The sequence below is a fragment of the Caloenas nicobarica genome, chromosome 12, assembly GCF_036013445.1.
Source record: "Caloenas nicobarica isolate bCalNic1 chromosome 12, bCalNic1.hap1, whole genome shotgun sequence".
NCBI classification, from domain to species: Eukaryota; Metazoa; Chordata; class Aves; order Columbiformes; family Columbidae; genus Caloenas; species Caloenas nicobarica.
In genome coordinates, this window is record NC_088256.1 from 11,228,948 (window position 1) to 11,248,149 (window position 19,202).

The 19,202-nt window shown below is 38.4% G+C and overlaps 1 protein-coding gene across 3 annotated transcripts in view; it reads right to left on the reverse strand.

Annotated features, from left to right (window-relative positions):
- The window catches only part of DACH2 (dachshund family transcription factor 2), a 259,072-nt gene that overhangs the window by 71,264 nt on the left and 168,606 nt on the right, over window positions 1–19,202 (reverse strand). For all 3 annotated transcript variants that reach the window (XM_065643287.1, XM_065643288.1, XM_065643286.1), the window contains exon 3: window positions 13,551–13,682. In XM_065643287.1, the coding sequence (XP_065499359.1) occupies window positions 13,551–13,682 (132 nt within the window). The remainder of the gene's footprint in view (window positions 1–13,550; window positions 13,683–19,202) is intronic.

Genomic DNA, 19,202 nt, shown 5'->3' on the forward strand with positions numbered 1-19,202 from the left:
AATTTGTGGCTTGCTATGGTATTTGCACAGAACAGCTAACACACACTTTTACCTGATGATCGAGGATAAAAACTGTGGATCTCAACAGATTTTCAGAGCTTGCCGGTATGTGCTGAGAACAACAATATCAAAAAGTCCCTCTTTCCAGTACTGCTGGTGTCAAGGTTAATGACAACTTGTTAAATTGATATTACCAAACTAATGATGTTTTTATAGTATACTGCATGGATTTTAACAGACAGGCTAATGTGGAATATTGCTAGTCTTAATTGAACTAGAATTTATGGCATGTATACAATCCAGATAACTAGAACTGGAAGAGCTGCGAAGCAATTGTCTATCTAGAACATGCTCTTGTCACACACCTCATGTGCTGCCACACATATCCTTCAAATTTCAAATTCAGTCCCTAAATTCAGACCATATTCACTGCAAACGTACAGGGCAGAGGAATTAATTTTCTAAATTACAGGTCTTGTAAATGGGAGGATATGGAAAATACACAGTGAAAATTCCAGGACAAATTGGTAAGAAGTAGGTTACAGCAGAACAGATCTGCAATTTCCAACTTCTAAATTTGAAATTATTTGAATAACAGGAACATTATTATAAAATATTTTTACATCAACTATACTATACCTTAAGACAGAGGGGAAATAAATGCCTGGAATCTACATCCAAAATAGATGAACAAACAGCAGGGAATTAAAAAAAAAAAAAAAAGGATATTTAACGAATCATATTAAAAGGGAAGAAGCTTACAAAAAACAAATGGCATTTGTAGATGATTAAATTTTGAAAGTGAGATGTTGTATAACAGCACCAACCATTTATTTCAGTGCCATAACTGCATCTAATAAATAAAATACTTTTTTTTTTTTTTAATCCAAACTGAAGATTCAGTGCTGATGACTTGGATTTCCCATTTATGTAGTACGGGGCAGGGCTTGGGCTGTAATTATTCAAGGCAGTTTCAAAGAAAGAAGAGCTATTAGTTGGATAGAAAATGAGTATCAGTCGTTGGCAATAGAACAATGCAAATATTTCTTCTACAGACAAAATACCAGAGTTTAAATTCAGAGGCTCATTAGGGATTATCCTCTTTAATATATCTACAAGTTTCACCCAAATGTCCTTCTGTTTAGATAGTATTTTTCTGTTAAAGTTCAATCTCTCACTAACACAGAAATGTTATTTAATATACAGTATATAGCCAGATAGATTTGGTATTTATAAAAAAAAAAGAAATTAAAAGTCTTACTCATGCTAGTTAGTCTAGAGTTTTCTAAAGGACTTTTCTCCTGCATCTAGGATTCTACAGAGAAAGGGAATAAAGTTGGATTCAACTTCTAAAAAATATCTACTTTGTTAAAATGAAGAAAAATACAAGACGTGATGCAAATGAGGGGGAACCTGCAATACACTCCCTCCTTCTATCTTTCCAATTCCCATCTGAAATATGAGAAAATAAATCACAATTTAACTCATAAGCCTTACAGGAGAAAGGGAAAATGCAGCCTCTGATGTCCCATGACATTACGAATCGAATATACAGCTCTCATACAGGAATGCTGGAAATTTCACTAGTCCCAAAGTTTCATTTGTCACCATCTCTACAGTAGCCAGAGCATCATCTTAAAAAGAAGAATCTGGTCTCATTTTTATATTGTACAAATGTTGAACAGACACAACTCCCCCAATTTTCTAGGTTTTAAATATCAATGCATGTCTGATCTTAAAGGCAAGCTCAACATTTATGTCTTGTCTTGGTGATAAAGTTCATGAATATATAATGAGAGCAGAACAACTCTGCTACTGATTAAATGTCAAAAAAGGTTTTATTGTCAAATATATTGTAAATACAGAAGATATACAACAAAGAGCATTAATTGCAGATGGCTCTGTACAGCTTAAAAAATGCACATGATCTAAACAGGAAATGTGACTTTCTGTTTCAACTTTCAATTTTAATTTACCTTCAGAATGTACCTCCAGACAGTCTGTAAAGATGGAATGAACTACAAAAATCTGTAAAGACAGAAAGAACTACAAAATGGCCTGAATGAAATGCTTCACATTCAATGGCAGATGTTAGAGTCTATATCATGAGCATACATAGCAGAATTAACCAACCTATCCAAAACTCTGGATCGTTATTAAATTTTATCTAAAACTTTGTGAACATTTAAAAGAGCTATAATGTGAAAAAGTGGTCAGGATAGATGAAAGGTTGGAATAGTCATCCTCAGAAATTCAGGATGGGGTCTGACTGCCTGTGTAGGTCTTCTGCAAAAAAACCAACAAAAACCCAAAAAGATATCTCTAGAGGCTGTAGCAGATTGCAGGCGAACACAGGCCAGCAGCATCCCGCTTCTAGGAAGTCGCAGGAGAATAAGAGTTCCACACACTTACACAAGAGAGCTGCATGTCCAATTGGGAGCAATTCCTTCTCCCCGTCCTGTTCTCCATTGCTGGACTGAGCACGGGCACAGCCTTGACCACAGCCTTGTGTTGGGCTGGGAACCAGCGGGTGCAAAGCACCTGGAGAGAGGCCGGCGAGCACAGAGAGAACTGCCCAGGGACCCAGAAAGTCATCAGCATGAGGCACGTTCAAAAGGGCAGGAGTGTTTAATGTCGGGAAGGGAAGACAGAGGGGAGATGCGCTAATAGTCTTCACTAGATAAAAGACATGTTCAGTAATAAAAGGGAATAAATTGTTCTCCACACCCACAGGGTACAGAACAAGAAGCAGCGAGGAAAGGCTGTAACAAGGAAGACTTAGGTTAAACATTAGGAAAAAGGCCATGATTGGTAAGCCTATAAAATTTCTAAAATTAAGCTGGACAACTATCAGTCAGACATGACGCTGGCAGAGTTCTTGCTCCATTGAGAGCGTGGATGAGAAAACAAGTCTGAAAGTGCCGGTTTCCTATGATCCTAAACGCGGCAAACTGCAGCAGAGAGGCCAGACCCAGAGGCAGAGACACAGTGTAGGGTGACAGGACCCGTCCTGAACTTGCCCTGTCACTGCTGAGCTACCCTGAGCTACACCCGTGCGCTCCTGCCCAACACAGCTCAGTGCAGGGTACGGCCCCACGTCCATCCGCAGTACAGGGTCATTATCCCACGCTACGGCCTCTTCTTCAGCTACAAGAATGGTTCAGGCAAAGCCCGACCTGCTCCTGTCCTCAGGAAAACGTCACGGTTTGAGAAGGTCCTGCCGTTCTAAAACCCATCGGCACATGCTGACTGTGCCCCCAAGAACGACACCTGTATCTGCAAAAACTAATACCCAAACTGGCCAACCTAAAATACACATCGGTTAATAACCAGATAGCATAATATTGGTCACATTTCCAAGATAACAAACACATTAAGACAGCATTTGAAATGTACTAAAAATCCATGCATTTTCCCTTTAGGTTACAGACAAATTAGTAATTTCAACTATATGGTGCCAGTAAGATTTTCTTCCCCATGACCAAATGGCCCAGGTTTTAATATTCTTCAGTGATCTTATGAATTTAAATTAAGCTTCTAAGAAATTAAGAATATGAATTTCATTTGAGAAAAAAATGTCACAGCCATGGAAACGAAAGATTTCTAACACACTTTGGTGATAAAAGTACATTTACTCTTGGTCTGGGACAACATTGCTGTTCTTTCGCAATTGCAACTAGAACGATCTAGAACGATTTTTTTTTTTTTTGAAAGGAGCTAAAAACATAGACTACCCACCTGTATCTATTTTTAATTTGGTAATGACTGTACTTGCTAAAATTCTACCAAAATGTCACTCACAGCTTTGGATTCCAGCTTTTTTTAAGCAGAATATGGAGCAGAAAGCATAACCTATTATGCAAAACTGTCAGATGCTTACTTTTAAAATCACAGAAATAAATGCATAATCCTGATTTTCTTACGGATCAAAACTTTATTAAACAAAACTTGAATCTAACTATTCAAGATAACCAAGGTATTCTATAAAAAGTAACAGGGTTCTGATCTGTGTACGTCCCCTTGACCCATATAGTCCCTACTCCAGAACTAAGGGACGCCTCTTACTGGGTGGGTGCAAGTAAAGGCAGAATTACTTGAGACCACTGTGACTTTTGTCTCATCAATTCACAAATCAGCCAGACATTTAAACAGCACCAACTGTTGCAAGTAAATCTGCTATCAAATCTCAGCTGCAAAAATGTCAGTTCAGGGCACTCTGCAAAAATCTAGTACTGAATCCTTAACTAAAAAAACACATTATTTTTTTTAATTAATGCTATTCTTTTGAGTGAGAAAATATTCCAAACGATCATATCACAAATATTTGTTACCTCAAACATAAATTAACTGTACTTTAGGGGACTTTCTTAAAAATCTGATGAAAATTGTAACTCATGAGTCTCCTGCTGTTGGCAGCTGTATCACAATCAGTGACATCCTTCGGGGGACTCTCAGCATGTGGCCTGCATCAAAGGTAATATGCCAGTTTTCATCCTAACTTATATATGCCTTAACAAGAACGAGAATGTTCCAGACATTGTAATTAAAATATTAAAATACTTTTTTATTTTTAAAATATCATTTATGTGAGATTGAAGATGACTCACTAGTATTAACAAAGACAACTATCACTAAGACTTGCTTTTCCTAACATATTGGAATTCTTTATTGCCTGGATTCCTTACATACTGAAGTGGGAAACTAAAATACATTGGTTAAGCGTGCTAATACACCATAGTGTTTTAAAAAAATGCTACTTTATGAAAAATGATAGGCAGATGAGATTTTGTTGAAACAGAGTACATACAAGGACCTAAAAAAATTAATGTATTTGACATATGGTACTTTACTATTCTTGTTCTTTGGTAGCACTGCGGAAAATCTGCAAATCACTGATTTTAAACGAGCATCCTTCTTGGCATTATTGGCATCCCAAATTGCCAGAGTTCATCTGATCACCAGCTGATGGTTCCTGCTCCCAGGACCACTTTCGCTTTTATCCAACAATGGTTTAACATCAAATACAAAACGCATTTCAGAGAGGTATATCCGGACCACACTTTTTTCCTTCCCTTTCCCACTAAGCTCAGAGAGCAGGACAGAACCCCTCACACCGTGTCCTTCAGCAGTCGCAGAAGCCTACTGAAATATCTCAACTGGAATGATTTTTCCTTTTAAAGTGCAGTGCACCTAATCTCTATTAGTCTTAATAAGAATTTATACTGAAAGTCCTAAATCTGGTGCATTTCTGGTAAGTATTGCTCCCTGCAGTGCCATGGCAGTTCCTGTGCCTTGTCTTAACGAGGGACAGTCTGAGCAACCTGCTGTCCATCGGCAGGTTGACATTGACCATGAATATCTGCTACTACTAACAAATGGGGAAGTTATAACCAAGAAAAAAAACGTAGCCTTGGCTCTAGAGTGGCCAAAATGATTTATGACATCAAGACCTAGTGGAGAAGACTAATACTCTGAAGGACCGCGTGAGCTCAGCCTGCACTCACGTGTTCTGTGCCCACTCCTAATGACTTCGGTTACGACTGTAAAAGTGTTTTAACAAGAAAAATTAATTATTTTGAATAATACTTCTGAAATATGATATGCATTTTAATTGTACATACCCTGTCATTAATTAAAGTTCCCTACCTTTCGGTACATTAATTCAAAGATCATATCAGTGACAAAGCAACAACTGTAAGATGACTGTTTACTGAAATTAAAAACAAAGTTAAAAGGTTAATGTACTCTTGTGATACACTCGAAGTAATGCTAAAATGTTTTCATTTGAGTTTTTACTACACATTATTTTTCTACTCCTTAAAATCAATCTCTTTGTTCCAGGAACACATTTCCTGTCAATAAAATGAAAAATGATATAGATTTAGGAGGATAGTGGTCTCAGCGTAGCATCTCTCATATTATTATTCCAGTATCATCTGTTACAAAGTAAGACCAATTCCCACATCTAATTACAAACAGGATTTCAGAGTCATTAAACAAAATACATTTCCATTAGTGCTGCTGTAAGAAGATAGGGGAAAAAAATGAAGATTAGTTCATGCTGTACCTCTGTTTTTCAAGCTTTGAAGATTTAGACCTCTGCACTCAGAGACTATAAATTTGTAAAGGATCTGAAAGGTGACAGACACACGAAAGCTCTGAATTCTACACAGTTTAGCCATACCATTTGCATTTTGTCATTAGTTTATCTTTTGCTGCACTTTGTTCTGATAGTAGATATGGCAAGAATCCAGAGAGGTTGTTTGTGATTATGCTGTCTGCACCCGGAGGTGTTTTATTTGGCGTCTGGAAAGGGTTTTTTAATAGATGTGATTCCTGATTTTCTATACTAATTTTTTTTCCAGCAAAAGTTAAAAATCATTATAACGAATTCTGTCTTCATGAAAAAAAGTACTTTATGCTCTGGAAAAAAGGAACAGCAGTTCTTTGACTTCAAATAAGGTAACAGCCAAAATACACTGAGGAAGCAGATTGTGTGGTACGTTTAACTGCTGAAATATAAACTTACAAGTATATATATTCTCAATTCATAAACATTTAGCAGCATCTAATTGCCATGAATCCATTTAAAATACACCCTTGAGAATTATTCACTCAAAAAGCATTCACACAACCAGAGTTTAGACATTTAATAAGAACTTTTCTAAAAAGAAGTCTATGTAATACTTAAATTTTTTTGATGTTTAAAGTAGATTACATTAGCATATGATGTTATATAAATATTGATTAATTTCATCATGTGTAAGTTAAGCATCAAAACCAGAAATTCCTCTCAAAGAAAAAGATGCCCCAGAGTTACAGAGAAAAGCGGAGAATTTCATTTTTGATTGGAAGCGCATCCTGAAAGCCACTGAGTTTCATCATGACGTGAATCTTCATCAAGCATTCTGGCCTTGGGAGAAACGCCCTGTGCAGAGCGTGTCCTCGCAGCCGGTCCCCGTGGGGCCACACGTGCTGTTGTTGTCTAGAGGAGCGCCACCCACACCTCAGACTGCAGCATGCTGCTCCCTTGCCCTGAGGAACCAATGTCTCGTCCAGGGGCTTCAGAAGGTTTTTTGCTCAGACACACACTGTAATATTGTAATATTGCAGACTCATTGCAGCGTCTAACCTTCTGCAGGGAAACACATCCCAGACTGCTGGGCTGGACAGGAGCTGTGAGGTGCTCTGAACTCACTTCTGATCTCCAGGAGATCTTTGAAGCACAAACTGACCATCACCACCTGTCTTCTGGCCTGGTCCCATCGCCTGTCTAACACGGTCACGCCGTGAGCTGTATTCACAGCACATAACCATCTGCATGCTGGAGGGACAAAGGTGTATCTCAGCTGTTACCCTCTTTCCATTCTATCCTACCCCACCTGGTGCTCTGTCCATGAGTGGCCGGTGGCCATGGACGAGCAGCTCCCTGCCCCTTGGTGCTCAGCACACAGGGAGGTTTTTGTACCCGCTATGTGCTGCCCTCAACTGCCAGCATGGAAAACAAGTATATTCACACTCACCAAGCCCAACGCAGGTATGTGTCTGAAGAAGTAGCACAGATATCTCAATCTTTAGGATGAAATGTTTTCATCTATCTGCTAGTGCTGGCATTATAGAATCATAGAAGGGTTTGGGTTGAAGGGCCCTCCAAAGCTCCCCCAGTGCCACCCTGCCATGAGCAGGGACATCTGCACCAGCTCAGGTTGCTCAGAGCCCCGTCCAGCCTGGCCTGGGATGTCCCAGGGATGGGGCACCCACCACCTCTCCAGGCAACCTGTTCGACTCAAACAGGTCTAGTTTTGGATGAGACTGCACAGAAAACAAACCCTATTAAATTCTCTCTTACTTCAAGACTGTACATATTGCTCCTGGCAAAAGGACAATTAAAAAAAATTAAAAGTATGCTTTACTAGCTTTTCAACTGATTCTAAAAATACTAGTAGTCATTTTGACCGGTTATATTTTTTAAATGGTATGAATGTTTTGTGTTCTTTAAATAAAATTATAATCTTTGAAACAATAACTCTGCTCACGTAACACAAAAATACTTGCTTTAACAACAGGAAAAATGACTTCATGAAGTCTGCATGGCACTCGAGGATTAAAAAAATCTGTTCTCTGGTCTTGTCATTTTTACTCTTACAATAAAATAACAGCCTCGGCATCCTGCTTTTTAGAATAAAAGACCTACCTCTTTTGACTTTTCAAGCACTTGAAAATTTTAAAAGAGAAAAACTAAAAAATGCTGACCGTGTAATAGCTGGGTATTCGTGGTGGGTGGAGAACTTGAAAGGTTACAATATGGATCTGTGCCTACGCGTTTCTTTTCAACTTGAGCAGCATCCTCCTGCTTCTGCTAACTCGGCAATCATACAGCTGACAGATTTCTGGGTTTTCTAAATAATGCATGGGATTTTCTTTTAACATGTCAGTGCAAAAGTATCAATTCTGCCCCTGTGTCGTTTGTGATGCTGATTTTCCTTGACAGCATTCCATTAAACCAATGAGTTTTTTCCCTCCTGATGGTTCCTTAAATATTCCTCTGAGTGATGTATTTGTGGTTTTTTAAGCAGATTGTGAAGGATGTTTGCATTTATGAGAAAACTGCATGGCAGGTACTGAAGGGAAAAAAGGATAAAGAGGTAACACTTTGTCTTTTTATGAAGAGCTTTTTCTCTGATCCTCTTATGCCAAATCTGGGGTGTTTTTCCTTTCTTTTCTGCCTAACTTAGCTCCTTGTCTGGAAATTAAACAACAAGACTCTACATACAGAATAACATTTTGACTTCCTAAGGAAATACCATTGAAACATTTAGTACTGTTTGATATCTCTCTTGGGAAAGTAAAACGCGTTTATTAAATCATGCACGCTAACTCCAAAAGCTGACAGAAGGAAATAACTGCTTTATTCTTTGCACTGAGGTTTTGTACAAACAGGTACTGTCACGGATTGCCACGCACTGATCATTCGCTGCTGGGTAACACAGCATCCTTAAAGGACATCCCGATAATATCACCAATACTGCATTTTGCAATCTATCCTTCATGTTCCAGTTCTATCACACACTTGTACAAATTACCTGCTGCCATGCTATTAAAAAAAGAAGCTCTGATTTCAAATAAGTTTCAAATTTCCCTAGATAATTATATGCTAATTTCCAGAATACACTTTGCCTAACATGAGTATTGCATGATGATGAAACAGATGATCTTTATAAACACTTCTGTGCAACCAGAGAGGTTTTGCTTTGTGTATGTGATTTCTATAGAACAACAAAATTGATGACGTGGCAGCACTTTCAGGGAACCGCACACGCATCCCGCACACCTGGCTTCGGCTGCCAGCTTCCAACTCTTGATCTTGCTCATTTTCCAAAGTGGAATATGAAAGGCCACATTGCTCCTGGCACATGTTATCAGTCATTATCATTTACAGCATGACTTTCCTTGGCTATGGCGACCCTCTGTGCTCTGAGTGCCGCCTCATCTCCAAGGACTCACATGGAGTAGCCAAAAAGGAGGAATATAGGACTTAAAAAGACTTACGGCCACCAGGAATTTGAAATTTCAGAGGGATGTAACTTCTCCCACTTCCAGACACCTATGTCCCCAACTACATCGTTCTCTAAATTCAACCTTCTTTCCCAAGCCCTACAAGAAGATGGAGGCAGACACTAAGAACAGATTGGCTGGACTATGGGGCCAGAAAACCTATAGTGCCAGATTAAATATGAGATTTTCAAGTGCCTGAGAAGTTTGCTTTGACACTTCATATGATGAGTAGGAAGGTGCAAAAAAACCTTTCTCTTCTGCAGAGAGTGGAATGAGGCCATTAACGTTCAAATGTATAACAACATTCTTCACGGCACTGTGAACTAACGCATTACTTCAATTAAAAAAAACATGCTTTTTTTTTGGTACTTTTTTTTCTTCACAGTTTCAGTATTGTCTTTTGCAGCATGTTTTTTAACATAAGTTACTTAGAATATTCCAGTACTAAACTCCACTATCACTGAGATTATTGTAATGTCACAAAAATAAGGTAGGGCCTGATGGGAACAGCTGCTGGGCTAGAAGCAGGAAAAGAGGCGGCACTTTCCTCCCTACTTCCTCAGACACATTTGTAAGATTCAGTTCCACATCTGTAATTTCCTAGAGGACAACACAGTATCTGGGGATTTATAATATAGTCAATGATCCTGAGAGTTAGAGCTCAGGTTGTAAATTGATACCATGAATTCTGGCTTCAGATACCAAAACTCTTGAAAAATTCCCATCATCACAGGTGCACAAATACAGAGGAAGAAACTACAGAAGTGACATTTGAGGCATTACTAAAAAAGAAAATCCACAATTATTTCATACTGACTTCAACAGGTACAGATGGGCATTGAAATGAATATGACAAGACATCCTCCCCACTTTTTTATTATCCTAATGGCCTGTATATAATGACGCATTTCCAAAATATCTGGCAATAAAGTTTCAGGACTTAATACTGATCAATTCAAAACAAGCAACAGCAAAATAGACTGTACCACTAATCTATCAGACTACGGCACGAGGAGGAAGGCACACATCCTAATGTGAAATATTTAGTGGCATTGTATTTTATGTTCACCAAAGGAAGACAATGGGTAACACTAAGGTAAAAAACCAACAGTTTGTTGTTGTTGGTTTTGGGTTTTTTTTAGGTAAAACTGCAACCCTTCAAGTCTTTGTTACAGTAAAAAGAAAAAAAGAAAAACAAAACAAAAACACAAAGGAAGCAAAAGGTCCTCTGTTCTGTGTAACTATATTTCTGATTTGACAGCTACAGTTATAATCATTCAGACATCTATTTCCCACAAACTCTCCACAGCCATAACCTTTAGTGATTAATTATAAAGTTCCAGGAGCAATAGTACACAGACTAATTTCCTAAAACAATAAAAGACAGAATTTCTCATTTGGAGCTAAATGAAACAGGAACAGGTTGTTATTCATGCTGAAATCTAGATGCGGAGTCATGTTGCAGCCATTACAGAAGCTATTAAACACAACCTCAAATCAAAGAAACTGTAGGTCTCTCTCCTAAAATAAAATGCATTTCTCACTTATGAAGCTTCTGACTCCTTTGCTCCGTTTCTTTTTACCTCTTCTTTTTAAAAAAAATTCAAAATTCAATTTTCTTTCTCATTTCACATCCTGATTTTGTTTTTAATAGTCATTTAAACTCTAAGAGTCTGGAACAAAACATTTGGTAAAGGTTTCAGGCCCACGGAATTATCACGGTGTTCTCTTCACAGTGAATCAAAGTACAAAATTATATATATATAAACGTCTAAACAAAATGCCCACTCTCTTCATGCCCTACCTCAGCCTCCAGTGGGTTTTCTATAGTGAATATTTGACAGTTCTTCAGTTATTTTATATAGTGAAATGTATACTTGAGGGTTTTTCCTTTTTGACACATTCTGCTGTACCTGCTCAATGTAAAACTTTAAAAAATTATCCTCCAATAGAGAAACCATGCATTACAAAAATGATCCTACTGCTGGCACTTTAGATACTAAAAAGAGGGAAAACTGTGATTTTAATGTGATTAGTAGTAGATCTTTTTGTTAAGGATTTCTTTCTCTATCTGCAAGCAACATTGGCACTCGATTCAGCAAATTTGCTCTTGGCAATTTTACTGAATTAGGCAACGAAAAGAGGAAAGCATTGAGAAACTATCTTTACACAACTGACGCCATATCCTTATCCTTGGGCCTCACTGTAACTTCAGCTAAAGCCAGTGGAAATTCTTCCAAATATTCAAATTGGTATTGAGTCAGCTGTAGAATTCATTGAATTGCTAAACCACAGAGAACTTACATTGAATATGCAAACTTTTGACGTATTGTCAAAAGGCTGGTATGACAGTCCCCCATAAAAATTGTCAATGAGGTACCTAAAATAATATTAATGTACTCTACATTCTCCCCATATAACCATACAAATTTTGCCATATCAGGTAACACACCAAGCTATGAACATTTGAATTAGCACAAGCTTTTGTACAGCAGCTTTTAAAAACCCTAATACTAACCCTACATTTCTTTCTGTGTGAAGCTTCCTTGCTTATCTGTAGGAATTCTATCTTCAGTCATATTTTTTAGCATGTCGTGAAACTTTATAATTCACTTTGAACTACATACAGACTATAAGAGTAACACAAACTAAATATGAATTTTCAGTGCTTTTTTTCTGAATTCAATATGCACTAATTGATTAGGGTCTGAGAGGTGAATAAGAAACACATATCCTACATACCAGAAAGCTGGGGAAGGCTTTAATGCATGAATTAGAAGGCAGATTTCTTCAATACAGATGAGTACACAGAATTAGCAAAAGGCACTACCACTTTTGGAAAGACTGCTTTGTGCATAATTTGTCATGAATTCAAAGTTATTCCTTTAGAAAATGAGTCTAAGACCTCCCAGCTGCTGCTTTATTGGTCTAATAAATTAGCATTTTGATGGTACAATGCATACACACTATACACCATCCAAGCAAGCAAACTGTTAAGAGTGGCTTCGTCTTTAGAGATGCATGTGTGACTTCAGAGAAGTGTGAATGCAATGAGGGATCAGACAATACCTCTGTTCTTGAACTGAAAATGAAAACAAAGGATGCTTCAGTTTCCAGATGCTAAGGATATATGGTAGGATTGCTTGTGTCAAACAAAAAATGAGCCCTAGCGAACCTGCCCTTATTGTAGTACGTATTTAGCTGCTTTCTGCGACAGAACGGATCCATCTTGCTCTAGCTTGTCTACATTATCCAAGTAAAAATCTTTTCACAAGAAAAGAACGTTAGAATAAACAAAGAAGATATGCTCTTCAAAGGATCCATTTCTGGCATAAACTTTGAACCTAGTCTTGTGGAGCTGGGACTTGGGGACCTCAGTTCAAGTTTATCCCAATGCTCATGTAGTTGTACAGACTGAGCATATGTTTGGTGCCAGTGCCATTCCCACAAGGTCACTCCAGCCAGGTGGGACACAACGAACATATATTGTGACTCTCCTTCATACCTGTGGTTTGCAAACATCCATTCAAGGAAAGAACAAAATGCAGAAAAGCCTCAAAGTTGGTGATTTAGCATTCCTTACTTTGCTTTTCTCAAGTGAACTGTGGAACTCACAACAAGTACCAACCACCTCATGTTCTGGACACTTTCCATCATTTACAAGACATCTCTACACTCACTGTATTATTGCCAATAGAGAAGTCTTTTGTTACTACAAAGATATTTTGGGAACAGTTTAAAATGCCTGTATTCTAACATAATAAAAAAATCCTTCAACAATATATTGCAAAAAAAAGAAATGAAGGTGGCTGTTAGGAGGAAAACTGGAAGAACGTTGGAGGAATGGGTGCGGTAATTTTGATTTGACACTGGCAGAGCAAAGCTTACACAACGAAAGAGCACAAGATTTTGAGACAGATTTCTGATCTTGCGTCCCATGCACAAACGCAGGTGTTCAGAGCTCCCCTACAGCTCATGTGCACAGTGTGACTTACCTGCATTAGAGTTGAGCTCTTCATTTTCTGATTCTGTTCCATTTTGACTTCCACTTCCATGAAGGCTATTCATTGCCATAAGTTTCATTTTCTGTAACTTCATAGCTTCTGCCATGGCAGCTGCTGTCAGACCTGGAAAAATATAAACAAAATGTAATAACATTCCATACGAGGCCGCACTGAAAAATATGAAGAACAAAACAATTCCTTTCAGTGAGAATAAGTCACATAAATTCAACACACATTCTTAGTCCAGTTAGGTAATGTTATTCTGAAGACTATTTTAAAGTCGAGTTATTTCCGTACATCATTATAAGGATTTTTTTTTTAAAGTTCTTTCATGTTTCTTTTTTTTTTTTTACATGTATCACATAAAGAAATATTTATTTAATGGTATCCCTTTTGATTATAGTTTTAAATATCATTTCCTGTCACTTTGATCATTTTGTCACTTTGATCACTTTCTGCTTGACTTATTTAGCTGCTACAAAATTTCCAAGTACACTAGTAAGATACATTCCTCAATTTCAACAGCTCAAAGGCAATTAACATGGAACAATCGATGCTGTACTGATTCATTATATATTTAAATATTATTTTGTCTTTTCATGAGGTCTGTTAGTTTGGATTAACACTATTGCTACTGGAAAATGACACTGGAAATGTTAAAAAAGTACAATATGGGTAATTAGAAACTCAAACCCACCTTTAACAGACCATTAAGACCAGAACAAACTTACAGAATTATGGTGGGTTCATGCTAGAAATTTTCAAGTAACTGGAAACCAACTAATTTCCAATAGTAAAAGAGAAGAAGAAGTGTCAGGCTACAGGTTACCACCATTATCATAATTCTTTTATTTTTATTTAGATTCCCAATATATTTTTTCACAAGAGTAAACTTTTAAAGTTTTAGCATTTTGAATGGTCAGTAAGAGATCAGATTTTCTTCCAGACAGTATCAAATTCCCTTTACTCTGGGCAAGATACGACTGAAGATATCTTATCTGAAGTTCATCTGTCTTGCAGGAAAATACAGGGGATAAGGCCATGTAACCAAAAAGACCTCCACTGGTGTAACTGTTTATTCGTTCAGTTATGGATTAAATGGGTTTGTCTTCCTCCAAGTACAGCATGACTTGCTTTCGTCATTTGCTCAAAAGCAAGCTAAATGCTTCATACTAGCTATCTTGTCAACAACTGTGCAATAGTCCCACAGAATCACTGAACTGCGGTTACCAAAACCCATGAATTTTTGCTGGTGGTGCATGTTCTATCACCCCACAGTCATATAATGTATCACAACAGAGTTAAGTAATCTGCAAAGTACTGCTTACTGAGAGATTAGATACTGATTAAAGTGAACTAATAATTTTTACATCCTATACTGCCACACATCCATAAATTAAAATACTTTCTTTCAAAAGCTGCTACAAATTTGACATTTAGATTAGCTCTGCCGCTCCCATAATAGGCTTCACAAAAGTCCTCATTATTTTAATACAACTTAAGTAAGCAAGCAAGCAATAGACTCCAACTGCACGGAGGAGGGACGCATATTATCACATATGGCTACAGCAATTTGGTCAACTTCAGCAAAGATATTCCTGATTGACATCAGGAGGCTGGAGATGACAGGTCACAAGAGGGGACTCACACAAACCTCTGTCCTCCTCCCACCCTGCCCAAGAGCCCTCAGCATTCAGCAGCCCAACCTGCAGCTGCATGCCCCTGGGCTCCCAGAGCGCTGCTGCGGACCCAACAAATATCGTTCTACTGTTTTGTTCTTGATACACGAAAGCTTTTATCAACTTCATTCTTAAGATACACTAAATACAAATACGTAAAAGTCAGTCCAGAAAACAACATCAACAATCTTGTCTCTCAGGTCATTTAATGCAGTCATCACTTCATACAGAAGATCACTATACAGTAACGGTACTTCACTTGTTATTTATTTTTTTTTCCCCTAACAGTCTTTAAAGTTCTTTTGCAAATGCTACAGGTTTGGGGTTTTTTTATCAGGCAGATACAAAATCCTGACGTTTTAACTCCTGTTTTTACGAAATCTCTGGCTGACATCACTCACACTTGATTCATCAAAGAATATATCTTCAAAGATAAAACTGTTCACACACTTTCTGGAGAAGATGAAATAATCTATAAACGTTTCCACTTTTTTTCTAGGGAAAGGAAGTGAGATTGTTCTTTGATTGAATTTCACATTATTTTCAGGAAGTTCAAAAAGGAAGCACCAGCACAAGTCTTCTGAGGAATTTACTGTTTTGAAGACTTCCAGGCACCTGTGTGATTCGCCTGCCTACCTGCACATGGGCACTTTTCCTCCTTATCCCAACCATCTCCAGGTTTGGAGGCACAACCATCACCAAAGCATTTTCAGAACGTGTACCCACTCCCAGCCTTCTCTCTTTTCACTTTATACTTCTAATCCGTTTGCAAAGAATCCACATTTACGTAAAGGTTACAAAAAATAGAGTCTGAATGTGGACGGTTTTATCATAACTTTTTATCATTTATATGCACCCAAATACATAGAGATGAACCAATATCCCAGCAAATATTTTCATCTGGCTCAATATTTATACAGGTTCTTGATACTCTAAGTCATAAAACTTAATTTAGTTTAAATAAACAAAGGAGTAAAGAATAGGGAGATAAACAGGGAACGGAAAGCAAATTCAGAGTTTTAGTAAAATGTTCAGTGAAAAGACAAGACAAAAAATTATCCAGGGCACTGTATAACCAAACCAAACCAAACAAACAACAACAACAACCACCACCACCCAACCCAACACACCACACGAACAAAACCGAACCAAACAGACCACGTAAACTTCTACCGGATAACTGTATCAGGAGCATAAGGTAGAAAGCGTATCAAGTAACAAACAGAAAAGAATAAACACAGTCCCAAAATCACCAAGATGCTGCCTGCAGAAACTAAAGGTAATTATTGTCAGGCGTTTCTGAACTCCCTAACCAGACACAGCTGCCATAAGGACAACAGCCAAAAAACAGTGATGTATCAGAAATCTATGCTGTGCCATCTGCCACACCAAAGTCACTCTACTTCAGCATTAAAAGTTTAAAGAGTTAAGCAGAGTCCTGATGCAGAAAGCCTGACAGTCTGAAGATCCCGGGCAGTCAGGCATAAGCTCAGTATCAGCAATGTCTTTATACTCTCATTCATTTATTCCCCAGTCCATACAACTTCTTACTCGAACTATGATAGCAGTAAAAGCCCCAGAATCTGACTGTATGAGGCACTATAAAAACAGTGTACTAATTCTTCAGCATTTCTGAAAGCTAATAAAATTGAGGTTAGAGCAAATGGTTTCAGCAGTAAGGGTATGCTACTGATTGAAAGGATGGAAGAAAACGTAGAGCAAATCACCCATTGGCATAATCTTCAATTAAGGTTACTGCCATGGCTAACGTACTGAAGCTACTATTTAATTTAACTATTAATAAAACTCCTCTCTGTAATTGACTCAGCTCTGGCTAGCTGTTGCAAAGAGGGCTATTCTTCAACTGACTTATCTGAAGATCTACAAAGAACTGAAGAATTATTTCCATCCCCTCAGATGAATCATTATCAGCAGCAGAATCTCACTTAGAGTACCTCACTTTGAAAAATGTACTTGAAAACTGCTGTAATGTATACATCTATTCCTCTCCTTTCACCTTAAAAAAAAAAAAGATCCCTAGGAAAAGCGACGTGCTGGATTACATACTTCAAAGCTTCCAGTTTTTTTCTCTCCATTAACACTTTAAATTTCCTTTCCTTCAGTTATCTTCTGCCAGCTGTGAATAATCACTACACACCCAGGAAATAAGCTACATACCGCTCATTATCAAACACGCACGACCTTTACAACACTAACAACAACAAAGCACGACTCTCATCAGGGCTGCAATGCTTTCTTTTCAAAAGTGCTATTATCCAATAGCAACCACGTGGCCGGTGGAGCTGGTCCTGCTCACAGCAGCCCACGAACCAGTTGCCTTGGCCAAAGACTCCTTGCAGAGCTGCGGGGAACTTTGAGAGAGACACACCAGCGCTGACCAGGAATCTCGGAGCCGCGTTCTGGGTCAGCTCTCTATAGATGCATCTTGATTACAAGTGCGTAACAGATTGTGATGGTGTGCGCTCAGGTACACCTGCACCGTGCATATGGCAAAACAACAAACTGCCATTAGTAATCTTCATTCCGTAATTTCGGTTTTGTCAGTACACTGTGTGCTCTCCCTTTGACGAGTCTGCATAACTTTGCTGTACAACACGGGAATTTAGCTCTGAAATAACCTTCAAGGACACACAAACCACCAGGCTTAACGCTCAGGTTGCACCGAAGTAAAATTCCGCAATTATATTCTGAGCTGCAGTTAAAATGCACCTAAGCACCAAACAGTTTTAAAATTAAGGTTTTTGATCCAAATTAGGACCATACTCAACACAGTACGCCACACTGCTCTGGGGAAGAGCCGCTGCTGTGGGGTGTTGGAGGTGGAATAGACCTGGACATGAGGGAAGAAAATTTTTACAGCCAGGCTGGACGGGGCTCTGAGCAAGCTGAGCTGGTGCAGATGTCCCTGCTCATGGCAGGGGGGGCACTGGGGGAGCCGGGAAGGTCCCTACAATCCAAACTATTCTGTGTTTCTATGGATGTGCTGTGAAGCTTGGCTGCTTCTGTGAGGGCTGGGCCCACTGAACTTGTCCTCTGGTCCCAAAACCAAGGTACTTGAGAGGGTGTGAAGACCAGAGAGGCTTTTCCATCCCTTGTCTGCATCCTATTAAAATTCATGGTTAATTGTTTACTCAAATGTCCTCTATGCTGACACAAAGGCTACTGAAGATTATTCCTCTGTGAAGTCTCAGGAATTATTTCAACAAAACCAGGCACTTTTAAGGCACGGCCCAAAGATCACAGCTCCCAGGTCGTTTGTTGTGTATCCCCCCCAGGGCCAGTCTCCCATTACACGGCAGTGCCAAACCCACCAGCTTCCAAGAGCACCAGGTGACAAGGGGACAGTGTCTCTTGCTTCAAGTAAACATCACTGATTAGCAAATACCTTCCTGGAGACATCAGAAACTAAAACTTAATTACATTCCCACTTGGAGGTACCCAGGACGTCTTGCATGCAAGTGAATCCTCCATGTTTAACTAATGTCCAGTCATTGAAAATTGAGTTTTGATGGTGAATACAAGGACTCAGAGCATCTTAAGGTGACCCTGAGTATCTGCTAATCTTGTACTCTAGCTACAGCTATTTTTTTCAGTTCCTTAATTAGTCAGACTGTGCCCCTCCTTCATATTAGTTTGAAAGCTTTTGTGTCAGAACTGTGAACAAGTAAATTAACTAAAGGAGAACTGTAAGTAATCAAATCTCGAGGTTTTCAATTAATTAAATGAAACGGTGAGTCAGTGAGCTGAAGAATGGTCTTACAGTAAAACAAAACATTTAATTAAATTAACAGTCAACACATTGCAATTAATAATATTCAAAAGGAAAAATGAAAACCAGTTTAGCCTTGCCGTATTATTTCAGTCTAACAGTCAAGCATTGTGCATCGGCTTGTTTGTTATTTGCTTTCAAAGCGGCTATGGGTCAAGTATGATGTGCTAAAAC